Source organism: Misgurnus anguillicaudatus, chromosome 24 (genome assembly GCF_027580225.2).
Source record: "Misgurnus anguillicaudatus chromosome 24, ASM2758022v2, whole genome shotgun sequence".
NCBI lineage: Eukaryota > Metazoa > Chordata > Actinopteri > Cypriniformes > Cobitidae > Misgurnus > Misgurnus anguillicaudatus.
Window position 1 is genome coordinate 22,908,374 of NC_073360.2, and position 17,279 is coordinate 22,925,652.

The window sequence follows — 17,279 nt, forward strand, 5'->3', positions numbered from 1 at the left end:
ATCACATTACTCACACACATACGCTCCAATAACACATCTGAATTAACCGGATAAGAAATTTGTCAACATGTCAGTAAAAAAAAATCTGACAAGGCTGGGGTGAGCCTAATTTATCTTGAACGTACTATAGGCTATGCACAGCTATGCACAACCCAATGAAGTCGCTTTTCTTTCCTGTTTTGTTGACATATCTCCTGATAAATGTCTGTTGAATCATTCCATAGCCTTTTTATTTCACATGTTAGCTGAATATAAAATTATTCAGGGTAGGAAACCCTACCGCCTTCGTCCAAAAAAAAAAATCGCTGCACAAAAGGCCGTCAAGTGCATCTTGGAGAATAGCGCGGACGCGTTTGACACCGCGAGCGGGCACGCGCGCCACACAGCCGAAATGAGAAAAAAGACGTGGTCCATCACTGTCTGGAGGATAGTTAATAAAACACGTGTCTGTGAAAACTGTAAGTGGACTTATGTTTTGGGGTTATTTAAGCCTGTTATTGTATTAGTCTATAGTTCTTGCAAATTTAAAGTAAGTTAGCTGGTGATTTTGTTGTTTAAGCAACCTAGCTAGGTTGCACGTGCCTGTTGATTCGCTCTTGCTCGCGATATTAATGTGCATTATTTACATGCAACAGTAGTTACACTCCTTTAAGATAATGTAATTAGTAGTTGGAAATAATCAGTTTTTACAATCTTCACGCTATTTATAATTGTTAGCCAGACGTTCTACAACATCTGCTTTAGTTTGTGTTTATTAACCCTTTAGTTTCACTTCATCACGCAGCTATTCCCGTTAGAGGTATCTGTTAAAAACATTTAATTCATTAATAATCTAGTATGTGTTCATTTTCAGTCACAGTTTCTTTAAAATTAAGTTTTATTTGAGTGTTTTTAATAAATGTCATCATGACGTGTACGCCCCGCCCCTTTGATTGTCACGCCCCTGGCCCCGCCCAACTCTACCACCTTAACTAACACAATTTCTGCGGGAAACCCTGATTATTTAAATTGTAAATCACTAAATTTACTTACTTTCTAATCTAAAAATTAACATAATCAGTTATCATAAAACATCATTTTTACATATATTATGGTACAAATAATGCTATGGTACACTCTCAGAAAAAGTGTACAAAAGTTGTACCTTTTACAAAGGTTCTAATATATAACATTTATATATCACCATGGAACCAGTATGTATGTACCAATGTGTACCTTTGATGTACCAATATGCACCTTTTAGGTACAAAAGGGTACTTTTTCAAAAGGTACCGCCCAAGTGAAATTTTTTGTGCCAACTTTTGAGTGTAATTGTGACCATGTCTGTGAAAAACTAGCTAAAGTCATTTTTTGTGATTAACAGTTTTCTACATAACATTATTCTATATAAATGTAATGAGCATTCTGTAATATATAACCTTGATATCTTTAATATTGACTGAGTAAATCAATGTCAAAGATTGAACTCAATGACTGAAATCAAACAGGGTAACAAATGTCCAAAAAAAAAAAACAACTGGTCCATAAACTACATAAAGGTGAATAGACACCTATTCAAATGACATGCATTCTTATTTGTATTATACATTTTCACCTATATTTGTTTTTCTTTCTTTAAAAGAAAAACCCAATACACATTTTTTGCCAAACACTTCATGATACAACCTAAAGAAGATTGGGCCAGTGGTATGATACTTCTGAAAAGGGTTGGTGTGTCAAGCAGGATGACATAACTGTAGCTGAAACTATGATGAGCTTCGATCTCTCTGCAGCTCGCTGCTCTGATCATCTGCACAACACACTGAATGAATGACAGAGGTCAATCTCACAGATCAGTGAAGAGGAGTCAACAACAGACAGCCACAGAGAGTATCCACACAGACCCCAAGACACGTCACAAACACAGTGTCACAAACACAGAAAACCATTCAATTCACACTTCAAACCTGAGCCAAAATACTTGATGATGGATCTTCTGCGAAAAGTGCCTGCCATTAAAACACTTAGCCACTATAAAACAACATCTATGTGTACATACAATTTCTTTAGAAAAAAAAACATATAAATGACACTCAGTGATGATGAAAACAAGTCTGTCTGTCTGTCTGACTGTCTGTCCGTCCGTACATACAGTATTGTGCAAAAGTCTTCTTCAGCGCAGTTTTAATGTCCATCCATATTTATTTTTCACTCTTTTTAAAGATACATACAGAAAATACGGGAAATATGTAAAAAAAAAATAAAAATAAAAAATTTTCAGAACTAAATGTCTTTTTCAGACATCAGTCAGTATTTAGTGTGACCTCTCTTGGCACGAAACACATCTTGAGCTTTTTTGAGGAGACTGAAGTCATTCGATTAGAATTAGAAATTAGGATAAGTTTAAGTTTAAGAGATCCTGCAGCTGCCTGCTATTGCTCAAGTGGAAGGGAAGTTTACTCTAAATACTTAACACTTCAGCTTATACTTTAATACTGTTTTTAATACTGCATACACATTTCCTGTATTTTCAGGATGTATTATATTACAGAGACTGAGAAATAATTATATGATCACTATACAAATGCAAAAACAACAAATCTAATGGTAGCATGGTGGCCAAAGACTTTTGCACAGTACTTTATGTATGTATCTATCTACATCAATCTATGTTTGTATCAATCTATCTATATATGTATCATCAATCCATGTATGGATCAATCCATGTATCCATCCATCTATCTATCCATCTATCTATCTATACCAATCGATCAATCAATTTATGTATGTATGCATGTATGTATGTATGTACCTATGTACATATTTATGTGTGTAGCTATCCATGTTGTATGTCTATCCATGTTGTATGTCTATCCATGTTGTATGTCTCTGTCTATCTGTCTGTCTGTCTATCTGTCTGTCTGTCTATCTGTCTGTCTGTCTGTCTATCTATCTGTGTCTGTCTGTTTGTCTGTCTGTCTGTCTGTCTGTCTGTCTCTGTCTGTCTCTGTCTGTCTCTGTCTGTCTCTGTCTGTCTGTCTTTTTATAATACACCTGAGGGTGCTTAAGAAAAGAAGATATTGTACATGTAGAAATATTTGGGAAGCATAATCCATGGCAAACAAGCTGAAGTTGGTTCCTCTTTGCCTGCGGGCTCAGCTATCTTCTTAGCATATTCATGTAATGCATTGTGACAGTGTAATACATTTCATACCGCTTTAAAGCGTGGGTTGTTTTATGGTGAAAGGGAAATGATTAATCATACAGTAGCAGTAAAAATAAATATCCTGGAGATTCATTGTGATGCGCCCCAAGAAACAACACAAAGCCTTTAAGTTTTTTCTAAAAGTCTTTCCAAATGTTTTTCTTATTTACACAATTTCACTTGTAACATGTTAACTCCCAACTTCACTACAGATGGTTTCATCGGATGCGCACACGTTGTCGCGGTTATACGCCCCAGATCCGAAGTGAACTTCCCGTCTGTATTTATTTATCAGTCTGTCTAGTGGCTAAACTTATCTCTGAAACAAATACCTTGTCAAAAATAAAATATTTTGGTTCGCTAAAGACGACGGGAGATGACAAGTATGGATCACAATTGTGCAGAGAGATTTGGCAACCAGGTAAAAATTTAAGGACATGTAGCTATCACTGTATACATCCATTTTAGTAAAGTTAGCTCAGTGTAATAGTTGATACGCGTTAGATATAATATATATACAAAGGTAATTTGCTTGTTATTTCCCTCGTTATCAGAAATAAACTACTGTAAAAGACTCTATTGTTATTGATTCTATGTGGAAATCCACCGGAAGTTGCTTTTAGTCCACAAAAGATGTTTGTTTACCTTGAAAGTCATAAATATTAAAAGACTCAAAATAATACAAATTTAATATCACAAATGTATTGTTTCGCTTCAGAGGACATTTATTAACCCACTGGAGTTATTGGATTACTTTAATAATGGATGTATGTGCTTTTTGGGGCTTTGCCATGTTGAGCCTTTAAGAAGATAACATGACAGCATTTTAAGTAAGGGATAATGTTTAAACAGACAGTTTTTATCACAGAAATAAGCCTTAAAGTGTAATCTTGTATCACACTGAAGGAGCTTATTTCACGATAACAATTATCACTGCCTGTACATTATCCCGCTTATTACACAGCTGTTTCCCTCATATGCAAGGTAAGGACCATGAAATATTGATTTAAAATATTTTATTAGCTTAATGTAGACCTTTTTACTTTCGGTTTAAGATAAGACAAGGTTCAAATGTCACAAACACACTATTTGGTTTAATCATCTGTAAATATAATGTCATATATCTTATTATTAGACACTGTTTATATTTCATTTTTGTGTAAAATTAAACTGTACCAGTCAAAAATATTTGCAGCATATAGGTTACCGTGTGTAATTAGTTTTCAGTGGTTGATAACTGGGAATAGTAAACCTGCAAATGTCACGACTGGCCAATCAGAATCAAGCATTCCAATGAACCATAACTATATAACTATTAGTTTGTGTGTGTGTTGAAGAAAGATCTATTTCTTCAAGATGGCTCTTTACACCAATAACGTTTACAACAGTATTGTTAAAACAAATTCATCTAAACAAATCCTAATCAAAGACTTATCTAAAATATAATGATGATGAAAAAAGCCAAACACACTTCACGAAAGTATCTGGCACTCCATTCGGCACAAACATCTGGGTTTTAATTGAGGTTCTGTGGTGTGGCAAAGGGTGTTGGGGGGTTGAGGCTTGTTAAAAATGAATACGAAATGTCTCATGAAATATAGATGTGGAAACATGCAGGTTACTGATTACATTATGCACTGCCAAGAATCTTATCTGAACACACACAACTTCTTACTTATGTTTGGGATAGCAAAACTACTCAAACACGCGATAGAAATGAATTATAAACTATGCAGATTAAGTACAGAATACATTACACTAATATAACTCTGCTTCATACAACACCAAAACCATCACAGTACCCATTACCTAATCTGAAAATAGCCCTGTACCTTCTCCTTTCTAAAATAATTTCGTAGGGGAATTAAAAAAGTAACTTCTGTGATTCAAAGCATGACTGTGCATTTCTGCGAGACTTGAGAGGATGTGATAGTGACACCTCTAATAGAGAACACTTGCCTTAATCACACTGACCGAATGTTAGCTGAGAATCCCTTCTGCTGCAACACAACACACATAACTGAATAATAAACCACCAGTCCTAACTACACATTTGTGTGTACTATTTTCACAATTAAAACCTTTTAAGTGGTTAGAATTAATTGGCAAGCAAGAAATAATCCTAAATAAACATTTTTTGTTGGTCCTGAAACAACATACCACATCAAACAAACTTAGTCCAAACATCTCTTCACTAGTAACCAACCTAAGGGCACACTCACTTTTTGCACGGTTGCCTTGAACAGCGCCCAAGCCGCGCCCCACTGCCCACAGGCTTGCACTCACATGTTTTTGGATCCGGGCCTGAGCACACTTTCGTTATTACAATTTGATTGTTTGAAATAAAACAGGAAGTAAAGCGCTCTCTTTTTTGAACAGTGGAACCTATCGTAATATTAAGTGTGTGGCTTTTTATTTTGAGTCAATTGGATCAAATGACACACAATCAAAGAAATGACTGGTCGGTAAGAATTGTCTGTAGTTGAAGCCCCAATCCTAAACCAAATCCTAACCCTGGCTGTAAAAAAATCCTTGCATGTAATGCACTTAAATGTTTAAGTTTAAACAACTTGAATTAATTTCAACTCTTTTGACTAGTTAGAAGTTGCTATAAATTATAAAAATAAAGTTGTAATAACTTAAGCCCATTTAACTTTATTGAACGCCCCAAATTCCACATGGACCCAGTGATCTCAATCAACTCCCCACATACTGACTCTTAGTGAAGGTACCTTACAGTGCAATATATTTCATTAGGTTAAATGTTATTTATCATGGTCAAGACATTACCTACACCAGTGATTTTCAAACTGGGGACCGTGGCCCACAGGGGACATTTTATAAATTACATGAATTTATCAAAAATTCTGTGTAATTAAACTTCAGAAAAATAATAATTTATTATGTTTTGTTAAATAAAAATTTTAAGGTTTAAATTTGTGGAGGGGCGAGAAGTGATGCACCATACAGGGGCCGCATGCCGAAAAAGTTTGAGAACCACGGAACTACACTACCTCAGCATGCCACTTTCTGCTTAAAGGCGGGTGCACGATTTTTGAAAAACACTTTGGAAAAGGGAGTCGGGCCAAGCACCAAAACACACTTTTAGCCAATCTGTAGTAAGGGGCGTGTCTACTAACCAACATCATTGCAAGGGTTGCGTATGTGTGGGGTCAATCAAAAGAAGGTCCAGATTCTTTTGGGTTAGGGGTGTGTTTGATTTCAAATATTAACAGATCGTGCACCCCACCTTTAATTACAATGTTTACATTTTCGCACACATAATGTATACATGTAAGCGCACACACGTTTACATAAATGCACATTTATTACCCTGTAATATGGGTCCTATGCATGTTGTGTTTTATAAACATATTGGGGCGGTTTCCTAGACAGAGGTTATGTTAATCCAGGACTAGGCCTTATGCATATAAGGTCAATAATCTGCAAATATGAAGAAGGCACCTTCTTCATTGTAAAGTTTCATGTACATGTACAGTGACAATAAAGACCTTCTTCTTCTTTATTTTAGTTTTTTGTTTTATACCTTCTCCATACTCAAGAAAGTTGAAATTACTTGTTTAAGTTGTTCAAGCCTAAAAATTTAAGTGAGAATTTTTTTACAGTATGAATGTCATTCTATGACTATGACCAGGTTGTTTTGGGAAAAAAACAGTAACTATTTTGCTTGGGTGGGGCAGTAGCCAGGTGATGACAGATCTTATACCGTAAGTAAAAACTTGTCGGTTCAATGCCCAAAAGGTGCATAGTAAAAAATGAGGCATAGTAAATTCAACCTACTTTTTAAAGTTTTGACTTGTGATTAGTTGACATAACTTTATTTTATAGTAACATAAAAATTATATGCTGATATAATATCATTATTTACAGTGTGTGATACATGAACACCAAAGTAAGCTACCTGTCCTACAATTATTGCAGGAGATGAGAAATGGGAAAGCTGGAGAATATTAAACTAAAGCCAGGTCCATTTGGATCAGAGATTTTCAATAATGATGACATTTTAAAAAGGCAAACCTATTTAGTGCACAAGACTTCCTCGCTTAGCTGGTTCAGAGACAAGCACATATGGCTGCCAGTTTTCATCATTCCAATGGGAAAGGCCTGTTATTTAGTCACTCTCTCTATAAACAGCAGCGTATTAGTGGTCTAACATTAGCAATCAAGGCCCGCTACTTCACAGTTGTTTGAAGGACAGATGTGTCTACATTGTTCAATCATAACAGCAATCATGTGACAACAGAACCATCCACAATAGCAGAAAGCCACAATTTAGAATTTGCTTTTTATTGAATAAAAAAGACCTGCACAGTGTTTTCTGCAAGGTCAGAACTGTTGCATACTTTTAAAAGTAGTAGTTCACCCAAATATGAAAATTCTTATCATTTACTCACAATTATGACATCTTAATATATGAATTTGTTTCTTCAGTCGAACACAAACAAATCATTTCTTACTTCAATGTTTTCATGTTATCTTCTTAGATGGATCTATGTGCATTTCTTAGATGGATGTATGTTTTCTGAAGTGACACGATATGTTTGTTAGAGAAAACAATGAAAGGGGACATATTATGGAAATCTGACTTTCTCCATGTTTAAGTGCTATAATTGGGTCCCCAGTGCTTTTGTCAACCTAGAAAATGTGAAAAAAGACCAATCCAGTAACTTAGTTTTGGTAAACCATTCTCTGCAAGCATGCAAAAAAAATAATTGAAATTTGGCTCCCCTTGTGATGTCAGAAGGGGATAATACCGCCCCTTAATCTGCACTATCCTACCACAGCACTGCTATTTAGTACAGAGACCAGCTCATTTGCATTTCAAAGGACCCACACAAAAACAACACATTTTTGCCTGCTCCTACAAAGTGGCTAAAACTTTACATATGTACTCTGGGAACACCAAAGATTTATTTTACATCTTAAAAAAGTCTTGTGAAATGTCCCCTTTAATCTTTTGAGCTTATTAAGCAAATTATATGTCACATATCCATAAAAAAATACAATACACTGTAAAAATTATGTCAAATCCACACATATGTTACTAATTAAGTTAAACAATTTTAGCTTGTATTTATAAGTTATCACAAGTCAAAACTTAAAACAGTAGGTTGAATTTACTTGCAAAACCAAGTTGTTTAAACTGCACGGTGCACCCTGCAATTTTTTTACAGTGGTGCATTGATAACAACGAATCTCATTGGTTCTTGCGTGTCTCCTTATGTTGGCTCTTATATAAGATAATAACATGATGATATTTTTATATAAAATTATTAGTTTGCGTCTAACTTAAAAAACAAAGTCTTATACATTTGCGATGATGGTGAGTATATTTTGAGATGATTTTCCCTATTTGAGTGAACTATTCCTTCAGGCATACTTCCCTAATGGTGTGCAGCATCTGTCATTTACATCAGTCGATGACACAGAGAGAGAGAGAGAGAAAGGAAGAGAAAATGGCAAACAGTCGGACCCAGATGCTGAAACCATCAGGTTATTACAAGGGTGGGAAATAAGTGACACTTACCTCGGGCATCAAAAAACTCATCATCTGAGCTGTCAACAGATTCCTGGGCAATGTTCTGCATGCGCCAGTGAGAAGCGCTGTGCTTGCGTAGGGTCGCTAGACGGGGAAAAGATGAAAAAGATATGATCAAACCAAAGGTCACGAGCATAGCATGCAATTACTGAAGGTTGTATGACTAATGAGTTAGACATGCATGATGACAGCATTACTTCATACCATCACACAGAATGGACTGGCAGGGAATTAATTGATAGCATGTGTTTTAATTAAGAAAGAGTAGGAATAAAAAGTGTTGTTCAAACCTAAGATACAGGTAAAAATACATGTCACAGATTTAGACAGACTTGACAGATGTTAATGTTTTGCATACATTTTTTTCCTGCTCTTTTCTTTACAATGAATGACAGATGTGACTGGCAATCATCAAACGTCAATGTCATTCAGTTGCTTAAATGCAATATTTCAAGGTCCCTTAAGCAACACAAATTCCCATCCACTGATGTTATTATGACAGCTATAGTATTTCCTTACATTTCTGCACTCATTTATACAGAAGGAAGGCATAAAATCTTTTCCATTGAATTATTTCCAACCAATGATTTGCGCCGAAAGCATTTTGAGGACCAATGTAACGACACATTGCAAGGATCACTGTTGCCCTGGGCGGATCCAATATAAAGTTAATAACTTTCTAACCCAATGACAGATCACAGCAATAACACAAATTACCAATCAGCGCAAGTCAAACAAAAGTTATCCGCTTCCAATTATATTAAGTGGTTTATGATTTAATAATTATGGATCTGCATCAGTGTAAGTGAACATATAGCGAGAGAGATTTTTGACACTTATAGCTCAGCAGCTCAGCCAATTGCCTCTCTACTCAAAGCATTAAACAAATTCCCGTTATAAGCAATAAAAGCCATTTATTCTTTCAACCAGGCTTAGCAACCCGTAAATGAATTCATATGGCTTAAAAATCAAACGAGCACTAAACCAAAAACATTTTAAGCTAACAAAGTACTCCAAATGTAATACTTTTAATATTTCATTTCGATCAAGCACACACCATCTTCAAATATAAATACAAGCATTTAAACATAGATCCAATGCAACCACAATGCATTTGGTTACGATTACTGTGAGGAATTGGCAATTGCATCTTAAAACGTGCCACCTAAGCTGTCAATTACTCTTTTCCCTGCTGTCTTGTGCTTGGACCTCCAAACGGTCCCGCTCAGCCTGTTGAAACAATGAGGTCTCGTCTTCCATTACAGGGGATCAGTGCACCTCCACTGTTTTCATTCTCCCCCTCCGGCTCTTTGGCTGCTCAACCCTGCATCACCATCATGTAGGATTTAATGAGCTTTTCATCTTTCCCACAAAGCCAGCAGCAGGTCAGAAGTTGACACTATTAATGTGCCCAATGGAGATGAGTATCTCAACCTTCAGAGTTTTCTATTAAAATCACAACGTGTTTGACAGCTGAATCAACAGCAATCCACTTTCGCTCCCATGGCTTTTGTCCGGACTTTACAGAGACAACGGCACTGTCCAATGTCTTCATCGATAAGTCACCATATAATCTCAGATATGATATATTATGTAATGAATAATTCATATCGGAGCCTAAAGACAGAAGTATAAGCAATATATTGCGTTTCTCCTTTAACAAGACTCTCCTTTAAAAATTATGTGAATATTCACAAAAAAGCTGCACATGTAGCTCAGTTGGTACTGCATTGCGTTAAAAAAGCAAATGTTATGGGTTCATTCCCCAGAGTACATGCACTATTATACATGCACTGTTTTATGTAAAAAGTATCTGTCAAGTAAGTCAAATAAAATAACATTGCTTAAAGGGACACTCCACTTGTTTAAAAAAAAATATGCTCATTTTTCAGCTCCCCTAGAGTTTGGAATCCATTCAGCTGATCACAGGCGCTAGCACTTTTAGCATAGCTTAGCATAATTCATTGAATCTGATTAGACCATTGGCATTGCATTCAAAAATGACCAAAGAGTTTTGACATTTTTCCTATTTAAAACTTGACTCTTCTGTAGTTACATCGTGTACTAAGAACAAAAAATTAAAAGTTGCGATTTTCTAGGCAGATATGGCTAAGAACTATACTCTCATTCTGGAGTAATAATTAAGGACTTTGCTGCCGTAACATAGTTGCAGCAGGCATAGTGATATTACGCAATGCCCGAAAATAGTTCCCTGCCAATGAAAGTTAATAAGGGGACTATTTTCGGCTGCTCCGTAATATCATTGCATCTCCTGCAGCCATGTTACATCAGCAAAGTCCTTGATTATTACGCCAGAATGAGAGTATAGTTCCTAGCCATATCTGCCTAGAAAATCACAACTTTTAATTTTGTGTCTGTCTTAGAACAAGATGTAACTACAGAAGAGTCAAGTTTTAAAATAGGAAAAATATTAAAACTCTTTGGTTAATTCTAGCACAATGCTAATGGTCCAATCAGATTCAATGAATTGTGCTAAGCTATGCTAAAAGTGGTAGCGCCAGACCCGGAGATCAGCCGAATGGATTCCAAAACGGCAAGAATCAAATGTGTTCAACTCTAGGGGAGCATATTTTCAAAAAACGTGTGCCTTTAAGATACACTTTATGATCATAACGGTATCACTAATAAATATCAACTCAATCATCTTAGATAAGCGATTGTAATTAAATGAATTAACACATAATGTATTGTGTTGTGTTGTAAATGCTTTCCTTTGGGATCCAGCAGGGCAGGGGGGACTGTGTCATTAATGCGGTCTAAACATTGAGAAATGGCTTTTAAAGCTTTAGGTAAATAGATACACAAAGGAGATAAAAATGTGATTTAGATTAGAGTGAATGTGGGAGTCCAGCGAGGCCTGTTTCTAGTATCTGCTCCTGCACTAAAGCACCTCTAATTGAGCCTATTCAGCGCTCCCCGTTTTCACATATCTAATCGCATTCTTCCATAATTCATCCATGAAGAATGAGAAGGGGGAAACGTTTCCATTTTGGGCTGAGGCATAAAACACAGCAACCATGAATAGCTTTAACCAGCAGAAGCGGCCACGGTAATGCAAGCAATAATCAAAGTGATATTCTAAATCACTGCAGAGCCGAACTAAGACAGATTTATTACAGTTGGCATTGTTTGGCTGTCTGGAATCTGGCAACCCGTGCAGGTGATGCTTGTGTACTAAAACAGGAACACAATCAATCAACTTCAGCCATGAAATTGGCACTGTCTCATGAATGATACATCCCACCACACATTTTCTGGTTCCTAAAAGCAAATGAACCAATCACTTGGCCAACTTCCTCAATGTCAGGCTAACGTGTGTCCTTCTTTTCCATTTAATTGCTCCAACAACTAGAGTGAAATTTAATGCATACTGAAAGGAAAGTGGTCACTTAAATTGAGCTCTTGAGGTTTGACTAAACTCTACAATTCAACTAAAACCAAACCATTGTGGTGTCATTTGACCAGAAACATACAGTATGTGAGAGCTTTGCCTGGCATTACCAGTGCATGGCTATAATAAACACGGGTAAGTGAACACAGAAGCAAATACTTGAACAACACTTTACAAACCCGCAGTCTCATTGTAGGCACTTAACATGCATTCATATGTTCCATTTGTCATTTTAGATTTCAAAAGAGTGCTCAGGACGGCCCTCATGCACCCTATAGTCGGAATACAGGGGACTATTATGCAACTTCAATCAAGTAGATTTTTGAAGTACACGCACCCATGAGCTGTGAAAATCCATGTTTCGAATCCTTAGATGTGATTTAAATTGTCATGAGCGCTATGGTAGGGACTGTCATTAGGGTCGATTTGGAGGTGTGATATGTCCCCTCTCCAGGGAGGCAGCACAGTACAAAAATGACATTTTCTCCCATGCACTCATGACACGACTCACATCGAGACTGGCTCTTAATCAAAAACATAATCTCTTCTGGATAGAGCCGCTTTCCTTCAGCAATCTCTCTATTCTTCTGTAATCTCTATATCTCAACGTCCCTCCCTTGATCTTCTTCCCCATCATTTTAACCCAAACTTCAGGTAATTCCTGTTCCTTCGGCCTCATCCTGTCACCCACATACATAAACATCTTCTCCACCACTTCACTAATTTGCTCATTAGTATCAATGTTAAATCCATCCTGGAGGAGAGTGCTGAGATAAATGCCGCTGTGACACAAGGAGGCTCCCATTGGATCACTGCACCAATGGTTTAAGGCGTTTGTGTATGTCCTTAAAAACACACTTGTTGACAATTCTGTAATCTAATTGGTGGGGTTGGTATGAATCACTCATTTACATATGAATTTCAAAAAGCAAACTTAAGTGCTTCTGTATAGCTCAGAGGTAGAGCAGCGCAACAGGTCATGTGTTCGAATCCATGCTAATAAACAATATACCTTGTAATGCACTGTAACTCGCATGCGTAAATGAAAATGTATGTGCTAAGATCTGTAAAGTTTTTTGTTCAAAAGTACATAAACGGTATATGGTAAGCTTTAGGGCTGGGTAAAAGATATTGATTTTCTGATTTTAAAGCAACACTATGTAGTTTTTTTACCTTAAAATAATGTCTCTAAAATTATTTCAGTGATAGAACAACTTTTAACTGGAAAAATTGTACTGTTGCTGCAATCTGAGCAGCCTCCTAGCTGCTACAAGCACACTTTGAAAGTGGCAGTGGAGGGTAGGAAACACAGCCCCGCCCCTCCCCCTGCCTGCAGAAGAGTGTCTGATACCAGGCACTGTTGCGCTTTTCAACCACATGGGGGAGCTGTAAGTCATGTTTACATTGAAACTATAGTGTTGCTTTAATCCACCTCTTTAATTTAACAAAGCAATATTGATTCATAAATCCCTGAATTGATTCTAAATATGTACCATTTAAAATCGCACAACACACATAAAACTTGCTTATTGGAGGGTAACTTTGTTCCAGTTATTATAGTCTCTTCTGATCCGAGTAACCATATAGCGGACTTGCTTAGTGTTGCTTCTGCCATTGTCTCAGTGCATATTGTCTATAGTGCTTCATTCACATTGAAGCTTTCTTGCTTTGAAAGACATATCACAACTAAACAGGAGTTTTAATTGCATGGAGCATGGCCAAATAAGTCCATTGCTGCCATTAAAGTATTATTACAAAATTATACATGCTAGCACAAAGTAACACATAATACGTGAATGTGTTAAACTTCAAAGGTCTTGAGCAACCTCTAAATATAAATTAATATTAATTAATTTTTCTATTTATTTATTCAAACATATAGGGGGGGGTGAGAGCATGCACTTTTAAAAGTTGAAAAATAAGGACCCCCCTACTAGGTAGTTTTCTGGTGTATATGTGTGGTGAGCTACGGTTTCAGCCATTCATTGAAGCTCACCGTGTTTTTCAAAATGCCTGAGAGTCGCAAGAGAAAAAGTGTCTACGAATTGTATGACAAGAAGAGAAAGGCATCTGAAGAAAGAACCAAGACCAGAGTGTTTTGAGAGAATTTCTTACAGGCTGGCGTGCGCTAAAAGCACAGGTTGGGCTTCCCACTGATGCCTCAGTCGCAAAGTTTCTACTGGACAGGTAAAGTTTGGCATGCCATTTGGAGAAAACCATTTAAAATCACTGCTAGTAAAAGTTGATGTAAGCTACGATGCTAGCCCTGGCACACGGTAAACATCTCAATTTGTCTAAAGTAGCCTTATGACCAAATGGTAAAAGGTATCACGCTGAAATGTTCTAAAACCTTGTGTGTTCATTTTCGATAATTCATCTTTGTGTGTTCATCTTCTCCTTTGCAGATCATATCTTGAGTCCTCACTCAAACGATCAGCATAATAAGTAAATAAAACACGGAAAGGGCATTTGACATTTTGTCTTGCATGCATGTTTTGGAAAGTAGGCTTTTATTAGCCATGCTGACAGCAACTTGTAAACAGAGCGTGCATGAGAATAACTAGGCTCGTGCATGCTCTCTCGTGCACACGTTTAATAGACGTTCCCTCTCGGGAGCAGGTAGAGAGTTGCGCAGGTGCATTTTTTTCAAAAAGTGGAGAGGGCTTTTTTTCTAAAATTCGGGAAAATCTTTCAAAATACCTTTAACATTTGCATTGCGTGATTTTCCTCACATGAGAGGTCGTGTGGGCTTCTCTTTGTGCAAGAGAGCTTGTAATGCGCACGGCACAGACTCCTTCTCGCACCTGAACTTGTAATGTGCACATCTTGGACTTTTGCTCGCACCTGAACGCATGCGGCATGGACTCCTTGCACCTGAACTTGTAATGCGTATGACTCTGCCTCTTCTTCGCACCTGAGCTTGTAATACGCGATGCGTTGACATTTCCTTGCACTAGAAAGGTTGCTAGGCGCAGTGGGGTTTAATACCAGCGAGTGAGTTGTTCCGGCTTCTTGGCACACAGGAAATTTTGGAGCATCTGGGCATCAATGACACACTCGGATTAAAGGCATCAAGTTTAAGAAAGTTGCAGTCGTGACAATGTTGCCAGCTGCCCTTAGAGTAAATCAGCTTTCTTTTTTATCCACCAATCAAGTGGCTTGTCATTAATGAGTAAAAAATGAACAAATAAATAAATGAGTAAACCATTGCACCGCCCCTCAATACTATTGTGTATCTGCGATCTTACAGGCAGGCGATAGGACGATCTTACTATTGGGCATATCGCGCAACACTACATTACATTTACAGGCAGCTGAGATGACAATAGACAATAGATCTGCTTATAATAAATGAAATAAAGTAGTACATTCTGATTTCTTTAAAATTTTACTGAAATTTTTATTTCTACTTCATGCTTTGCTGTCTCTAGAAAAATGTTCCTTGTCAACAAAGGGATTAGTTTATTTAACCTCTCGACGCGCACCAATTAGTGGGAGGGATGACGTCAGCTTTTTTTAACGCTGCTAACAATATCTATATAGCTTACTGTCTACAAACATTAATAATATTAACATTACTATACATCGTTTAAAAGGTCTACGGGTTTAGCATCAGTGTTTGGTCTCTGTTATGAGATACAGATGCTCTAGCATCATAAATGTAGTATTTTGTGAAAAAAGTCCAGATGACAACATGCAAAATATAAACGGGACTTCTTACCTTTGTTTTGATATAACGATCGCGAGTCGAATCTAGTCTGAATCAGATGTGTAAATAACCCATGAAAACTGTCTAATAGAATAAATCCAATGACTATTTTTGTCCACAAATGCGTATAATCCATGAAATATAGATATAGTTTGTTGTTTACATCAGATTTCGCATGAACATCTTGTAATTGAATATAACATACAATCTGAGGACTATTTACGTCGTAACACTGTATATGAGATTACACTTTAAGTTCTAGTAAACACGTAAACCTGCGTTCAAACTTTGTTTTTAAAAGTAGCCGGGAGTATAATACATAATATTCAAACAGCGCTGCGCTGTCAAAAATCGTGACGTCATTTGACTCACTCGTTCCTCCAATGACTTCATGGAAAATATTGGTAGACAAAACATGTAGCCAATTAGATAACAAATCCAACGATCTTTGTGTGACGTTTTATTTCCTGGTGTGGAAACTGCATTTTATATGCTAACCTAAGGATAAATAATAATAAGAACGAACGAACGTGTATGCATGTAAACAAACACATTTATTTTGGGGCTGACTGGCACTTAGAATAGGCACTAGCCTTACAAAAACCCTCGCAGGAACCTCATTTTTGGGCCTATTGACCTCAAACACGAAACATAACTTCTTTAGACTTGTGGCTTTGGGATCAATAGGTTTCACACACATATTTTTCATTAAGTTTTTAGTAATAAAAAAGATGTTTTTAACATTTTTTAATTCCAATGTACTTTACACTCTCAGAAATAAAGGCACAACAGCTGCCACTGGGACAGTACCCCTTCAAAAAGGTACACCTTTGTACCCAAAGAGGGCATATTAGTACTTTGAACCGCCAAAATGTACCTTTAAAGGTACATATTTGTACCTAAATGGTACATATTAGGACCTTTTCTAAAGGGTACTGCCCCAGTGACAGCCTCGTACCTTTATTTTTGACAGTGTAGCCTCTCTAACTTTTTTATTTTTGACCTAAAATAATTTTGAAACCTGGAAAATGAAGCTCAAAGTGTCTTATTTCTAATGACCATAGTTATGCGTATACTCTAAATGGTTTAGCAAAAACAACCCTTTTAGGAAAGTAGGTCTTTTCATGGTTTGGGCTAGAGTGGGGGTGCTTTTCAAGAGGTTAACTACTTTTCATACCACCCACCACTCATTCTACAGCCAAAGTTAGAAAGTGAGTTATAAGTAATACTGGATCTGATACTGTCAAAGACAAATTTCTTTCTAACTCACACTTGAACAATCAACCCTTGGACTAAGGTCTACCTTTCGAAAGAAGAGAGCAATCAGCCTTCAATATTTGTGATTGCACTAAATTACTCGTCTCACTCGAATAGTATCTTCCCTCAGTGTGCATTACCAAAAAATGCATGCTTG

At 36.8% G+C, this 17,279-nt stretch overlaps 1 protein-coding gene across 4 annotated transcripts in view; it reads right to left on the bottom strand.

The window, feature by feature from the left end:
* Positions 1-17,279, bottom strand: part of pitpnm3 (PITPNM family member 3) — a 127,167-nt gene that overhangs the window by 98,581 nt on the left and 11,307 nt on the right. For all 4 annotated transcript variants that reach the window (XM_055196648.2, XM_055196647.2, XM_055196646.2 and 1 more), the window contains exon 2: positions 8,733-8,828. In XM_055196648.2, the coding sequence (XP_055052623.2) occupies positions 8,733-8,828 (96 nt within the window). The remainder of the gene's footprint in view (positions 1-8,732; positions 8,829-17,279) is intronic.